Source organism: Sorex fumeus, unplaced genomic scaffold (assembly GCF_029834395.1).
Source record: "Sorex fumeus unplaced genomic scaffold, SorFum_2.1 ptg000001l, whole genome shotgun sequence".
Classification (NCBI taxonomy): Eukaryota; Metazoa; Chordata; class Mammalia; order Eulipotyphla; family Soricidae; genus Sorex; species Sorex fumeus.
The window spans coordinates 8,572,543-8,587,500 of NW_026606058.1; the positions used below are offsets into that span (position 1 = coordinate 8,572,543).

General features: G+C 46.5%; 1 protein-coding gene across 18 annotated transcripts in view; it reads left to right on the top strand.

Moving 5' to 3' along the window:
• The window catches only part of LOC130028593 (myomegalin), a 179,565-nt gene that overhangs the window by 154,033 nt on the left and 10,574 nt on the right, over positions 1-14,958 (top strand). For all 18 annotated transcript variants that reach the window (XR_008793282.1, XR_008793304.1, XM_056120254.1 and 15 more), the window contains 5 exons: positions 1,236-1,484; positions 3,608-3,739; positions 5,606-5,725; positions 8,263-8,452; positions 8,966-9,090. Coding sequence is in view for 16 of the 18 variants with exons in the window: in XM_056120254.1 (XP_055976229.1) it covers positions 1,236-1,484; positions 3,608-3,739; positions 5,606-5,725; positions 8,263-8,452; positions 8,966-9,090 (816 nt within the window). In the remaining 2 variants the exon portion in view is untranslated. The remainder of the gene's footprint in view (positions 1-1,235; positions 1,485-3,607; positions 3,740-5,605; positions 5,726-8,262; positions 8,453-8,965; positions 9,091-14,958) is intronic.

The window sequence follows — 14,958 nt, forward strand, 5'->3', positions numbered from 1 at the left end:
CCTCGGGGCTGAACTTTTTTTTTTTTGCATAGAAGACTCAAGTGAAGACCTATAATTTCTTAGCATAAATAAAATGAAAGGTCCCACCTTACCAGATGGTAGTGTTCCAAGAATCCATTAGGAAAGAGTGATGACATTTTGCAGTTCCTTGATTCATGTTGGGTGAGACTCAAATTCTACTTGACTTCCCATAGAAATCCCCCAGCCTCTGTAAAGCCTTACTTTACAATCTGGAGGAAGTGGGTTCACCATGTCAGCTGGATTGCATGTCTCCTTTCTCTTCTTAGAGCCCCAGGAGAGAACTGGGAAAAAATTAGATTCTATGGTAACAAGTAATCAGACAAAAAGTGTTTCTATTAATGATTTGCTTTGTACTATGCGGGGGGCCCCGCCAGACCACTCTCCGGCCTGCGGAGGTGGCCCAAGGATCCGTAGGTGCTGGGAAGGACCGACCGAATGAACATGAGACACAAGAGACAGAATGCAGCTCAGAAACAGAGAGAAAAAGGGACAGGCTTTATTGAGGGTGATGGGGGTATATATAGTGAGGCAGCTACACAAAGGGTCGTGCTCAAAATGTGGTTAGGAAAGTTACAGAGTCTATAAGTTTAACATACCATGCATTACAAGGCTTATACTAAGTTAATCATTGTCAGTTACAGCCATGACAATTGTTTTCTCAGGATAACCATACAAAGCACAGGCTTTACCTGCCGAGGGTCACGTAGGTCAGGATAGCCCTACCTAGCACAGGCTTTACCTGCTGAGGGTCACGTAGGTCAAGATAGCCATGCCACAGGCTTCACCTGCTGAGGGTCACATAGGTCAGGACAGCCGCACAGGCACGTAGGCTCTTGGTCAGTTAAAGGGCCAGCTTCCCACAGTACTATTTCACATGTCACTCTTACCCACTGACTTTGAAAATGAGTTCTACTTCTGGAACTTTCCTGTACCTTATTATGAGAAATTACAGTAGAAGCAAGGAATGAAGCCACTGTACTTTTCTGTATGTGTATTCTAGTGACTTTATCCTTTTCCTCGTGAGTTCTCACGCTATCATACATGGGGGTGAAAGTTAGAGCATGAGAGTTGTGTCTTAACTCATTGGTATTTTGCAGTGGGCTGGTGTCTCTGACATCCTGCTTGTCCCCTTCTGTGTCTGCTTTCATCCCTTGTACACTTCCCTGCTGATCCCTCTCTGATGCAGTGTCTCACTTGTGTTTCTTTCCGTGTAGGTGTTAGCTCCGTCAATCCTGCTTCCCCAGCAACACTATTGAGCAACAATTCAGAAGCCAACTCCTCCCACTACCACAACCCTTCACAGCCCCACTCTCTGAGGGGTGCCATAGAACTGGGCAGAATCCTGGAGCCTGGGTACCCCAGCAGCAGTGGCCAGTGGGATCTGATGACCCCTCAGAAAGGAAGTGTTTCTGGAGATCTCTCCTCAGGCTCATCTGTGTACCAGCTTAACTCCAAACCCACAGGTAACTGCAGAGTTGGGACTCTACCTGTGAAATGAAATCTCACTTATGCTCATTCTTACCTGAACATGGATGAAAAAGAAAAAGACTTCTAGTTCCCACTCTCAGAATGGGGATAATATGAAAGGGCCTTGTGGCGTCATCCTCCCCAAGGGCACCTCTGTCTTCCCTGCCCAGGGCCTTGAGTCTCTACTGGGTCCTGGGAGACTCAGGAACCCATCTTTGTGCTCCCACAGTTGTCCCTCTCTCTGATTCTCCAGCTTTCCCAGCCCACATAGATGCTTCTAGAAGGCCAGCATAAACATTCCCAGGATGGGCTTTTGTCGCTCAGGAGGCTGAAAGGGGAGAGGCCTGGTGACAGTCGCAGGGGAATGTCACTGTCCAAGGTCAATGCAGCTCGGATTCACAGTACGAAAATGACTGCAGAAAAAGACTGCACCTGAGCCGAAACCAAACAGCAAAGTTGTTTTCAGTTTCTTTACACTTGTCTTCTGTTTTATGGGCAGTTCTTCCTCCCCTAGAGTGTTCACCATGGTCCCAAGATGCACATAGACTATCATTCTTTCTTCTGTGCTCACAGTGATAGGAGCGGGGCATTTAGTATCTGTCATTTATCACAGAGGCTGAGTTTATTGTCTAGGGATTTTGCTGAGACCTTTCTCCACGTGCCGAGGAAGCCCATCGTCCCATGACAGAGAATGTTCAGGGAAAGGTATTAGGGGGGAGGGAGGCCTCTCTGTCACGTGCCTTTCCAGAGGCCTGGCAGGCCCTGCCCACAGCCTTTGATGACGCTTCTATTTTTAAAAAAAATTTTATTAAATCACCGTGAGATAGTTACAAGTTTTCATGTTTGGGTTACAATCACACAATGATCAAACACCCATCCCTCCACCAGTGCACGTTCCCCACCACTAATCTCCCCAGTATACCCCCTCTTTCCTGCCCTCCCCCTGCCTCCATGACAGGTGATATTCTCCATACTCTCTCTCTACTTTTGGGCATTATGGTTTTTAATACACTGAGAGGTCATCATATTTGTTCCATTATCTACTTTGAGCACACATCTCCAATCCCGACTGATTCCTCCAGTCATCATTTTCTTAGTGATCTCTTCTCTATTCCAGCTGCCTTCTCCCCTGCACTCATGAGGCAGGCTTCCAGCTATGGAGCAATCCTCCTGGCCCTTGTATCTACTGTCTTTGAGTGTCAGCCTTGATCGGTTACGGTCCTCCCGTTATTCATCGATTTGCTTGAGCGGGCCCAGTAACATCTCCATCGTGAGACTTACTGTTACTGTGTTTGGCATATTGAATTCGTCACGGGTACCTTGCCAGGCTTTGTCGTGCAGGCGAGATACTCTCAGTAGCTTGCCAGGCTCTCTGAGAGGGGCGGAGAAATCGATCCCAGCTTGGCCGGGCCGGCTGCATGCAAGGTGAACGCCCTACTGCTGAGTGTCAGCCTTATGTTATGTTATTCTATACTCCACAAATAAGTGCAGTCCTTCTATGTCTGTTCCTCTCTTTCTGATTCATTTCACTTAGCATGATTCTCTCCATGTAATGACGCTTCTAAATCACACAGACTTCTCTCATCCCTGCCCACTCCGGGGCACTCACACACTGAAAAGGCTCTTCTAGTGACTCCTGAATGGGAGTAGCCCAAGGAGGGTTGCCTGGCACTGAGACAGAGACGTGCTATTTGTTTCACTCTACACTGTGTTATATAGGGACCTCTGCATCAGTGCTCTGCAGCCCCCGGGCTACTCTTGGTCAGATTTTCCCGGTAACGTTGTCTCAGCCCAGGGATACAGAGAAGCTCATAGCCAGTGGTCTCAGGACCCCCAGCCTAGATGGAAATGCTCAAGTGTTCAGTGCTGTTGTCTGGACTCAGGTCTCACTCATGCCAGCTGTGCACTTCACCCCTTTAAGATTAATGGCGGAGAGAGGGAGAGGGCAGGGCCCTTCATTTGCTACTTAAGCAAAGTGATATTGTCCCTGGGTGAGATAGTGCAGCTGGTAGAAATGAATGATGTTTAGAAATTTGCTCAAAGACCACTGGTTCATCTCCTGACAGAGACCAGTATTTTCACCCTCTACCTCTCTTGTATCCTGCTGGGATGGTTGCAGGGGCTGATCTGCTGGAAGAGCACCTTGGAGAGATCCGGAACCTCCGTCAGCGCTTGGAGGAGTCCATTTGCACCAATGACCGTCTGCGGGAGCAGCTCGAGCACCGGCTGAGTTCCACTGCCCGGGATCTTGGTAGGCGAGGCCCAGTGCTCCAAGGTTTAATAAGGGAACTTCTGAAAGGAGGAGCTGTTGTGTGTGCTTTTCGACACCTGTTCCGTATACCTAGGGCTTAAGCGAATGTCCATGAGGAAATAGGAGTGCCATGTTTATGGCTCTATCTGACTCACAGTAACTCCCCTCAAGACAGGAATACCAGTGTGTTGTTCCCACGGCCACAGGAAGGGAATCTGCTGATGTGTTGCCTGTTCCCTTCTGGGTATTTGGGGCATGTGAATAGCAAGTGATGACACCATGTCTTTGGGCTTCTACCAGGCAGCCTCCCTCTCCATACTCTTGCCCTGGCCAGCTTTCTCTCAGAGTCCATCCTTCCCACACTGCAGTGATGTAGGGGAAAGGGTCTCCTGCCCACCTGATAGGCCCTGAAAAGAACCCACTGAAAACAGCCTCAGAGAAGTCAACATCAGGCATTGCAGGCTGGATGCCTGGACCTTCAACCCTGGGGCTTCTTTTTCTTTGTCTTTTCACTTTTCAGTGAAAATATTTATTGAGCATTTAATATATGGCTAGACACTAATAGGACAGATAGGACAGAGAAAATAACCATGAACAAGGTATGTATAATTCTTATCTTGATGGGAGTTATGCTTTAGGAAGAAGAAAGTAATTAAGAGGAAATTAAACTCCGCTATGATGCAGAGGTTTCTGTGGCTGCGTGTTCAAGGAGCCAGTCCAGAGTACACGGGGTTCCTTGGTCAGTTTTCTTAGTCTCTTCCTTGTTGCTGTTCTGATGACATGGAGCTACAGCAGTGCCCAGCCTGCATCCATGTTCAGGCCTGTTCAGGAGACTGTGTTAGCCCTGAGTGAGGGATAGATGGGGAGGTTGGTCCCAAGTGGCCAAATGGAAGGTGCAAGATGTTCTCCTTAAGCATGCAAGGTTCTAGAAAACTGCATGAGGTAATGTGGGCAGGGAAAACAGCCGAGGAGAAACTGTGAGTCCAATTTTGTAGCTTAAAGACAGATGATAAAAAGTGATTGATTCCTAAAATAAAATAAAATAAAATAAAATATGCTATGGTGTATGTTAAGAGATGGAAAGAACTCAGAGTACCAAAGGAAATGCCACACCCCAAAACAGGTTATATGGAATTATTTACCAAACTGTGAAGTTGTATACCTAAATGCGGATGTCTTGAAAGAAATCTCAAAAAATTTTTTTTTGTTATTCGTTGTCAGTAATATTTAATTTGTGTACTGACTTTATATACCATTGTACCTGGGCTGCATAAAAATTTCTCATTCAAAAAGTGGTCACGAATGGATAAAATTTAAGAAGCCTTGCATTAGTGTAAGCCCTGGGAGCTGAAGACGGGGTGTTATATCAGGCAGTGCTTTAATGCGGCTGACATTGCTCGAGCGGGCCCAGTAACGTCTCCATTGGAGACTTTGTTGTTACTGTGTCTGGCATATCGAATACGCCACGGGTAGCTTGCCGGGCTCTCCGAGAGGGGCGGAGGAATCGAACTCGGGTCGGCCATGTTGGCCGCTTGTAAGGCGAACGCCCTACCGCTATGCTATCGCTCCAGCCGATAGAGGCGGCTGACATTAAAGGGTGCAAAAGAGAAAAGAGAGAAGACAGGAGAGGTAATCATCGTGGAGCACAAGATGCCTCTGCTAAGCACCTCAAGTATTACCCATGAGAAACCAGACAGATTCATTAAGTTTTGGTTTTGAGATCACAGCTGTCTGTGCTCGGACTTGCTCCTCAGCCCTGGGGTTCTGCATTATGGTGGCGCAGGATCTTTGGGGGATACAGAATGAGCCTCTGGGAAACGTTAGTACCCACCTGGATAACTTGCTTGCTTGCATTTTCCGGGACAGGATCTACCTCTAACTTCTACAGTCAGGGCCTGGAGTCCACACCCCAACTCTACAATGAGAACAGAGTCCTCAGGGAAGAGAACCGGAGCCTTCAGGCTCAGTTGAGTCATGTCTCCAGAGGTGGGTAGCCAAGACCCACAAACTGTGCTCCGGGCCCTGTCCCTTCCTTCTGGTCCCTCTGATCACCAATGGCAGGTGCAGAGAGAAGAATGCGAAGAGAATGGAGAACAGCGCGAACACGCACCAAACCAGTGTTCCCCCAACTGTTGGCAGTGTAGAAAGGACTCCCTTTTTTCCTTTCTTTCTTTTTTCTTTTTAGTCACTGCACGATTATGGAGTTATTCATGACTGGATTTCAGGCATGGTTCAAACACCAATCAGAAAGAGATCCTTTTTTTCCCCCTTTCCAAACAAAATCAGTTTAATCAACAAACTAGGACTGTGCTAACGACTGCAGGCTATGTGGGTTTTGTTTGTTTGTTTTAATCACCATGAGATACACAGTCATAAAGTTCTTCAGTCATTCAGGATTCCAACACTTGTGCCTTCACCAGTGTACATTTCCCACCACCAATGAGCCAAGTTTCCCTTTTCCTCTGCCACCCCCATTCTCAACCTGCCTCTACATCAGGCATGTTTCCTCTCCTCTCTCTCTCTCTCTCTCTCTCTCTCTCTCTCTCTCTCTCTCTCTCTCCTTCCTTTTGGGCATTATGGTTTGCAATACAGTTACTGAAAAGTCACCGTGTATATCAAAAAAGATCCTTTTTAAGAGCTTTCGACCTTGGGCCCCCAGGCTCCCAGGGAGAACAGTGCTGAGAAACTCACTGCCCCTGTACCATCACCTGCAGGGACTAAGTAATTAGCTGCCAGACTGTCTGTGAGAATGGCATCTGTTCTACTCATCACAGCTGACTGGGACTCAGGGAAGGGAAGAGCATGATGGTATATCATCTCCCTCTCAAATTTTTTCCCAAATTTATGACAATCTTGTGTGTGTGTGTGTGTGTATCATTTTAAAAAATTTTATTGCATCACCATGGGAAAGTTACAAATTTTCATGTTTGGGTTACAGTTACACAATGGTCAAGCACCCATCCCTCCACTAGTGCTTGTTCCCCACCACCAATCTCCCCAGTATACTCCTCCCTTCCCCACCCACCCCTGCCTCCATGGCAGACAATATTCCCCATACTCTCTCTCTACTTTGGGGCATTATGGTTTGCAATTACAGATACTGAGAGGTTATCATGTTTGGTTCTTTATCTACTTTCTGCACACATCTCCCATCCCGACCGGTTCCTCCAGCCATCATTTTCTTAGTGATCCCTTCTCTATTCCAGCTGCCTTCTCCCCTCCGCTCATAAGCTGTGGGGAAATCCTCCTGGCCCTTGTAACTACTCTCCTTGGGTGTCAGCCTCATGTTATGTTATTTTGTATTCCACAAATGAGTGCAGTCCTTCTATGTCTGTCCCTCTCTTTCTGACTCATTTCACTTAGCATGATATTTTCAATGTATGACAATCTTGTGTGTCTGTCTTTACCTTCTGACATTCCTACTTCCCCACAATCTCCCTCTCTTGCTCAGTTCTGCTCTGATCAACAATCCTGTGACTCTGCCAGCAGGTCCCAGCCCTAGTCACTGGGCCCCATTGGGTGAGGGGCGCATCACTTCATGTGTCTTCTGGGAGGAAACTGATAGCAGTTTTATTTAAGTTGATCAGTATGTTATCCATGACATTATATTTATTCACCAGTGTTTAGTGAACATCCATAAAACACCATGCTTAGTGTCTAAGTGAATTAATCCCAGAATGAAAGAATGCTTGTATAAACGGAAAAGATGTCAAGAGGTATTTCTAAGTAGCCTCAGAGAAAGATGTATTAGGGAAGGTCTCTGCAGGGAATCTAATGAATGTCAGTAGGTAGGAGAAGACACCTGCCAAAGGACCATTGCATTCCTGAAAAGACCAGGGCAAACCTTACAGTTAAGAACACGACAAGAGCTTGAAGTGAGCTCAACCCGTAGGCACAGGTGAATCTCTCCCCTGTCCCCTTCAGCCTTATTTTAAAATTCTGTTAGTAATTCTTCAGAAATTCTGAAGATCAGAGAGATACAACAAACAGGAAAACAGAAGATGCTTAATTTTAAATGCAGTAACATAGTATACTCTAAAATTTGTAGACAAGAGAGTTTGGTATTGGCCTTTGTCAAATTTCAAGAATAGATTACTACACTATATGTAAGCATGACACATGAGCATGTGGGGTAGGGTTGACCTGCTTTTGATCCCTGGTATCCCGTAAGGCACCCAGAGCACTGCCAGGAGTAATTATTGAGTGCAGACCCAGGAGTAAGCTCTCAGTATCACTGGGCATGGCCCCCCAAGCAAAACAAACAAAAGCCAGACCAAACAAATGAAAAGGAATGAGCATGTTTTCTCTAAAAGCAAGAGTGGCCATATTGAATAAGTGAATCCAGGCAGTACAGACAGAGCACCCGCAGAGTGTGGGTGTGGTGAGCCCACATTCTCTTCCCACCACCCAGGACCTGCCTTCCCTCAGCCCGAGTTCCCTTGTCAGGGTGGTTGTGCTGGGACCCATCAGCCTGCACACCTTTGGTTCCGTGCGGTTAAGTGTTCTTGTGTTCTGCTCACCAGAACACTCCCAGGAAACACAGTGCCTGAGGGAGGCCCTGCTGTCCTCCCGTTCCCGCCTCCAAGAGCTGCAACTGGAGCTGAATCACCACAAGATGGAGGAGCAGCAGCTCCTGGGGGACCTGAAGGAGAAGCAACAGGAGATCCTGCATTTCCAGGAGGAGCGACTGTGCCTTCAGGAGAAGGACTCCAGGTGAGAGGGAGTCAGTCCTCGATGAGGATGCTGCCTCCGCACAGATTTAGAAAGCTGTCTGTGACATTTTTGGAAAACCCAGTTCCCCCTTTGCTCTTTTTGATTTATGGTTGACTTAGAGCAGGAAGGAAGGACTTTCTTTGGGAACACCGTTTTCTCTGGACCCCAGAGCTGAGAGAGTGAAACCTTGTACAGAAGCAGTGAGCATCTCAGAGGGCTACTCACGCTTCCACTGAGGTCGAATTCACTGGTGTCCCATAACCCAAGGCAGTTCCTGTCCCAGCCTGGATGCATGACCTCACCATCAACCCTCTCACTGCTTGTAGACTCAAAGAGCACTGGAGGGTTTTAAAGAATGCCTCGATGATGTGCCTGAGTCTAGGAAGGGAGTGTTGCAGGATTGAAGGCCTTGAACGGAAGGGACTTTATGTCAGGCTCATACGTTGGTTCACAGCTTAGGTCTTGGGGTGGCTGAGTGTCTGCAAATACTAAGCGTCTGTCTCCCCTCTGTAGGATGCAACAAAAACTGGCCCTCCTGCAGCAACAGTGTGAAGAGAAACAGCAACTATTTCAGTCCCTACAGTCAGAACTACAGCTCTATGAGACCCTCTATGGAAATTCCAGGAAGGGGCTGAAAGGTCTGTCTTTCCCTTTCCTACACCTTGTTTGTTTCTGCCTTTGCTAGCTCCCTGAGAGAGGTCCCCCTTAGGAGTTGGGGGTATCGGAAAAGCCATGTAATTCTGTCTCTGTGAAATCCCAGTCCTGGGGGCCCGGTAAGGAGAAGGGAGATTTTAGAAAGAGGTTGACAGGAATAAGATTTAGCCTAGACATCCTTAAGAACAGGTCCCAGGGGCTGGAGCAATAGTACAGCGAGTAGGGCATTTGCCTTGCACATGGCCGACTCGGGTTCGATTCCCAGCATCCATATGGTCCCCTGAGCAGCGCTGTGAGTAATTCCTGAGTGCAAAGCCAGGAGTAACCCCTGTGTATCGCCGGGTGTGACCTAATAAGCAAAAATAAATAAATAAAAAGGTCCCAAACAGAGAGAGAGAGAGAGAGAGAGAGAGAGAGAGAGAGAGAGAGAGAGAGAAAGAGAGAGAGAAAGACAGGGAGAGTGGGAGAGTGAGAAGAGAGAAAGAGAAAGAGAGGGGAGAGAGAAAGAGAGAGAGAGAGAGAGAGAGAGGAGAGAGGGAGAGATTAGAGAGGGAGTATCGGGACTAAGGTGCATGCCTTCTAAGAGTCAATCTTCCTTAGAGCCCCAGCATGACATGGTCCCCCAAACACTGCCGGGTGCAACCCCGAGACCAACAGCGCTGCTAACATAGCCCTTTGCAGCATAGGGCTGGACAAAACCACATCTTCAGGGTCTTACATCGAACAGCTGACTCAGTTGACTGAGATCACTAAGGGGGGTCAGTGAGTGTCCTGAGCATGACTTGCTGGGATGTGTCCCCACCACCAAAAAAATATTTATAGGCCCTAAGAGCCAAGCTTTCTCTCCCTAGATGACCTGAGACAATTATAGTACAAATAATACAATTTTCAAAATATAAAAATTTGATAGCCTGATGGCATCATTTATGTGAATATTGTGAATAATACTTCCTAACCTCCCCTACAAAAAATGCAGCAGGAAATATAATTTCATCCTAATACTTTACCCAGGAGAAAATGGAAATAGTCACACCCCACACAAACTAAAAGTACCAGTAATAGGATATAAATCTCAAGCCTTGAGTTTAATTTTAAGTTCTTCTATCAGTAGTCTTTTGCTGAAATAATAATCTGATTATTTAGAATCTTGGTATATTTTCTATTCTTCTTTAAATGCAGAATGTTATTCAAAAACATACATTTAAAAAAATCCAAGTAGATTAGAACACAGGATTAGCATTAATGAGGAGAAATTTAGTAGAGAATTTTTAAAAAAATCATTCTAAAATTAATTAAAATATCTCTTGGTGAAAATACAAACCAGTGCCCGACTGTCCTATTCATGGCTGAGGTGGGGGATTTGGTTGAAGTACATTTACACAGGGAAATTGTAAATTAAAGTTGCTAGAAAAGTCCTCTCAGTTTGGGGCTGGAGAAATAGCACAACGGGTAGGGCATTTGCCTTGCACACGGCCGACCCAGGTTCGATTCCCAGCATCCCATATGGTCCCCCAAGCACTGCCAGGAGTGATTCCTGAGTGTATGAACCAGGAGTAACTCCTGTGCATTGCTGGGTGTGACCTCCCCCCCCCCAAAAAAAAAGTCTACTTAGTTTGAGGACACAGGAATAAGTTTGGGGATCTTGGGGTGAAAACAGTGGGGATATTGTGAGTCTATGGGGCACCATTCTGCCAAAGGGCCACCAACAAACTAGAGAACAAAGTTAGGGCTGGTTGAAGAAAATGAAAATTAAAAAACTTAAAATGCTTGGTGGGGCCGGAGTGATAGCACAGCGGTAGGGCGTTTGCCTTGCACGCAGCCAACATGGCCGACCCGAGTTCGATTCCTCCGCCCCTCTCGGAGAGCCCGGCAAGCTACCGAGAGTATTGGATATGCCAGACACAGTAACAACAAAGTCTCCAATGGAGACGTTACTGGGCCCGCTCGAGCAAACCCGCTCGAGCAAAATGCTTGGAAAAGACTGTGAGGTCATGAGGACTGATGTGAAATATTTGAAGAACTCTTAGGTAAAGAGAAACTGATGCATTTTATTTTCCCTAAAAGGGCTGGGAAAGGATAATTTTCTTACTCTAGAGCTTCCAAATGTGGGATGACTGATTTGTGAAGGAACCTAGAAGGGCCAAAGTTTCCATGGAAGCAGCTTCCGTTTGACTCTGGCTAGAATGTAACTACCTAAGCCTTTCAACATTAATTTTTTTGTATTGTGTGTTTTAAAATTTTTAGACAATGTGATTTTTTGTTTCGGGGCCACCCTTGGAGGTGCTCAGGACTTACTCCTGAAGGTGCTCAGGGAACCATATGAGATGCTGGGTATTGAACCCAGGTCGGCCGTGTGTACAGCAAGGGCCCTATTCGCTGTGCCACAGTTCTGGACCCAGACAATGTGATATTCATTACATTAAGAATTTTCCAGATTCAGCCCAAGTAAAATTTTCATAAAACTTACTTGTATTTAGTTTTCTAATTTGCTGATGAGAAGGTAAACCAGACCTGGAAGAAATACAGCGAGTGGGAGGTGAGGGGTATCCTAGACTGAGAGAGGCATTTAATTCACATATTACTGGGTCGGCATGGATTCTAACCTCTCATTGGGAGAGGTTGGTTTTTTATTTGTTGGTTGCTTGGTTGGTTTTTAATCAAGGACTGTGAAATGCCAGGTGAGTTGAAGGGAGAGTTTCCAGTATGTAGAAGAGCCATGAGATATAATCCATTCAACAACGGAAATAATCACTTTTTACAAAAGGGCCGTTGTCCTCGTCATCGTTGTCATAGTCGTCATCTTCTTCTTCTTCTTCTTCTTCTTCTTCTTCTTCTTCTTCTTCTTCTTCTTCTTCTTCTTCTTCTTCTTCTTCTTCTTCTTCTTCCTCTTCTTCTTCTTCTTCTTCTTCTTCTTCTTCTTCTTCTCCTTCTTCTTCTCCTCCTCCTCCTCCTCCTCCTCCTCCTTCTCCTCCTCCTCCTCCTCCTCCTTCTCCTCCTCCTCCTCCTCCTCCTCCTCCTCCTCCTCCTCCTCCTCCTCCTCCTTCTCCTCCTCCTCCTCCTCCTCCTCCTTCTCCTCCTCCTCCTCCTCCTTCTCCTCCTCCTCCTCCTCCTCCTTCTCCTCCTCCTCCTCTTCCTCCTCCTCCTCCTTCTCCTCCTTCTCCTCCTTCTCCTCCTCCTCCTCCTCCTCCTTCTCCTCCTCCTCCTCCTCCTCCTTCTCCTCCTTCTCCTCCTTCTCCTCCTCCTCCTCCTCTTCCTCCTCCTCCTCCTTCTCCTCCTTCTCCTCCTTCTCCTCCTCCTCCTCCTCCTCCTTCTCCTCCTCCTCCTCCTCCTCCTTCTCCTCCTTCTCCTCCTCCTCCTCCTCCTTCTCCTCCTTCTCCTCCTCCTCCTCCTCTTCCTCCTCCTCCTTCTTCTCCTCCTTCTCCTCCTCCTCCTCCTCTTCCTCCTCCTCCTCCTCCTCCTTCTCCTCCTTCTCCTCCACCTTCTCCTCCTCCTCCTCTTCCTCCTCCTCCTCCTTCTCCTTCTTCTCCTTCTTCTCCTCCTTCTTCTCCTCCTTCTCCTTCTTCTTCTCCTTCCTTCTTCCTTCTTCTTCTTTCTTCTTTTCTTCCTCTTCTTCCTCTTCCTCCTCCTCCTCCTCCTCCTCCTCCTCTTCTATGAAAACCGTCTTCTACAGGGTGACTTTGGTGGGTGTACTGAGACTTGGAGAAACTGGAATGGGGTGCCCATTCATGAGCACGTGTGACTCTGGGTATGGAGTCCAGTAGAAAGTGCTACAAGGAAGGCAAAAAGGAATTGTGATTAGCGAAAAACAGGTTTTTGTCTTAAACATTAGTAAGATTTAGATTTGAAGAGCACTTAAAGGAGCATTATTAAACATTGAGTTTAGTATTTGGAAATAATTTCATCCTGAATTCTGTTCATATTTTTATAGGTATTTTAGGAGTAATGTCCAAGTTCTGTAATCCCTTATCCTTAATTCTACCATCCAATAAGAGTTCTGAATTGAAATCTTTTTTTTTTAATTTCACTATATTTTAATAATTTTTCATACGGAGAATATGTTTGGGTTTTGTTTAATTTTTCTTATCTACTCCAATGTTTAAATTTGTTCAACTATTTTTCATTTTCATTTCATCATCCTGTTATTCGTCGATTGCCTCGAGCAGGCCCCAGTAATGTCTCTTTCATCCTAACCCTGAGATTATATTCAAGGCTATTTAGGAGAATGAGACCCATCATTGTTACTGGTATTTGGCATATTTGGTATGCCACGGGGAGTTTGCCAGACTCTGCCCTGTGGGCAGGCTACATTCGATAGCCTGCAAGTTTGTCCAAAGTAGGAATGAGATAATAAGATGTTATAAAAAGATGTCCTGATAAGATGTTGCGCGGCTGCAAATGCGGCCGTGCGGTTCCGGGAGCTGGATTTTATAGTCTCTGAGTCTTGGCCGTTGATGGGATTACATGGCGCCAAGGGTCCAGGTGGTGGGTGTGACCCCCGCCTACTGGAATTTGGAGGATCTGGGTGGAGGATGCTCGACTCCAATCCGAGTAGGCTGGGAGATCGCGGCCCCGGAACCCGCATGGATTTGTCCCTCTGCCAGTACCTTCAGGTGTGTGGAGAGTGGTCTCAGCATGGTGGTGGCTGGTCCTGGAGGTCTTCGGCTGCCGGAGCCCTGGTCGGGGCGGGGAGGAAAGCTCAACCCGCACCCCTCCAACGGGCCCCGGCGAGGAACAGCCACAGTTCAACTATATATTCTACTAAATATTTCCATGCTTCTTTTTTTTTTTTATTTTATTAGTGAAACACCATGAGGTGCAGTTGTAGACCCACAACTCTTCGTGCTTGGGTTTCGATTATACAATGATCAAACACCCATCCCTCCACCAGTGCCCATTTTCCACCACCATAAATAATATCCCTCCCACCCCATCCCCCCCCCATCCTACCCTACCTCTGTGGCAGGGCATTCCCTTTTGTTCTCTCTCTCCTTTTGGGTGTTGTGGTCTGCAAAAGAGGCATTGAGTGGCAAACATATTCAGTCCATAGTCTACTCCCAACACGCATCTCCCCTCCTGGGATGAGCCTCCAAACACCCTTTTTTGGTGCTCCCTTCTCTATCTGAGCTGCCCTTTCCCTTAGAATACCCGGCTGGCCTCTAAGCTATGGAATCTTTTTTATATGGTTATTTAATGCCATAACCTAGCTGAATGGAAAAAAGTATTCCTAGTAATTATTTCTCCTACTTCATGAGAATATAGCTTTTTACAGAAATGTTCGTGTGTTTCATGAACTATGGCCCAGATGTCCCTGAGTTCATGTCACACATGGTAATCTATGGTCCACGAACCCCCTTTTATTTTTAAAAACAAACAAAACAACTTTAAAATGTATTTCATATTGCATTTTTAATAAATTGTGGTCTTGAAAAAGATTTCTTAGAGTTCTTCATTCTAGTACCTTGAAATAGACTGTGGTGATTAGAGATAAAACCCTGGATCAGTGGAGACACAGTTCCTTGTGGTATTTCCTGGATGCCCATTCTCACATTCTACCTAAAGCTCTCGCACCTTTCCTGGATGATTCCTGTGAGCAGAGAACACTGAATCTCCTTCAGCCCTGACCATTGTTAAGTTCCCTACTGCCTCTTGAAACACACAGTGCCCAGTTTGTCTTGGAAGACCTGCTGTCCAGCTGCAGGACTAAGACCAATATGGACAGGAAATAAAAGACACAGCCTCATATGCCAATCAAACGGGTGGGTGATAGTACAGCAGGCACGGTGTTTGCTTTACATGTAGGGTCTATCCCAGGTCCACACACAGTCACCCAAAGCTGCCGGAGTAAGCACAGA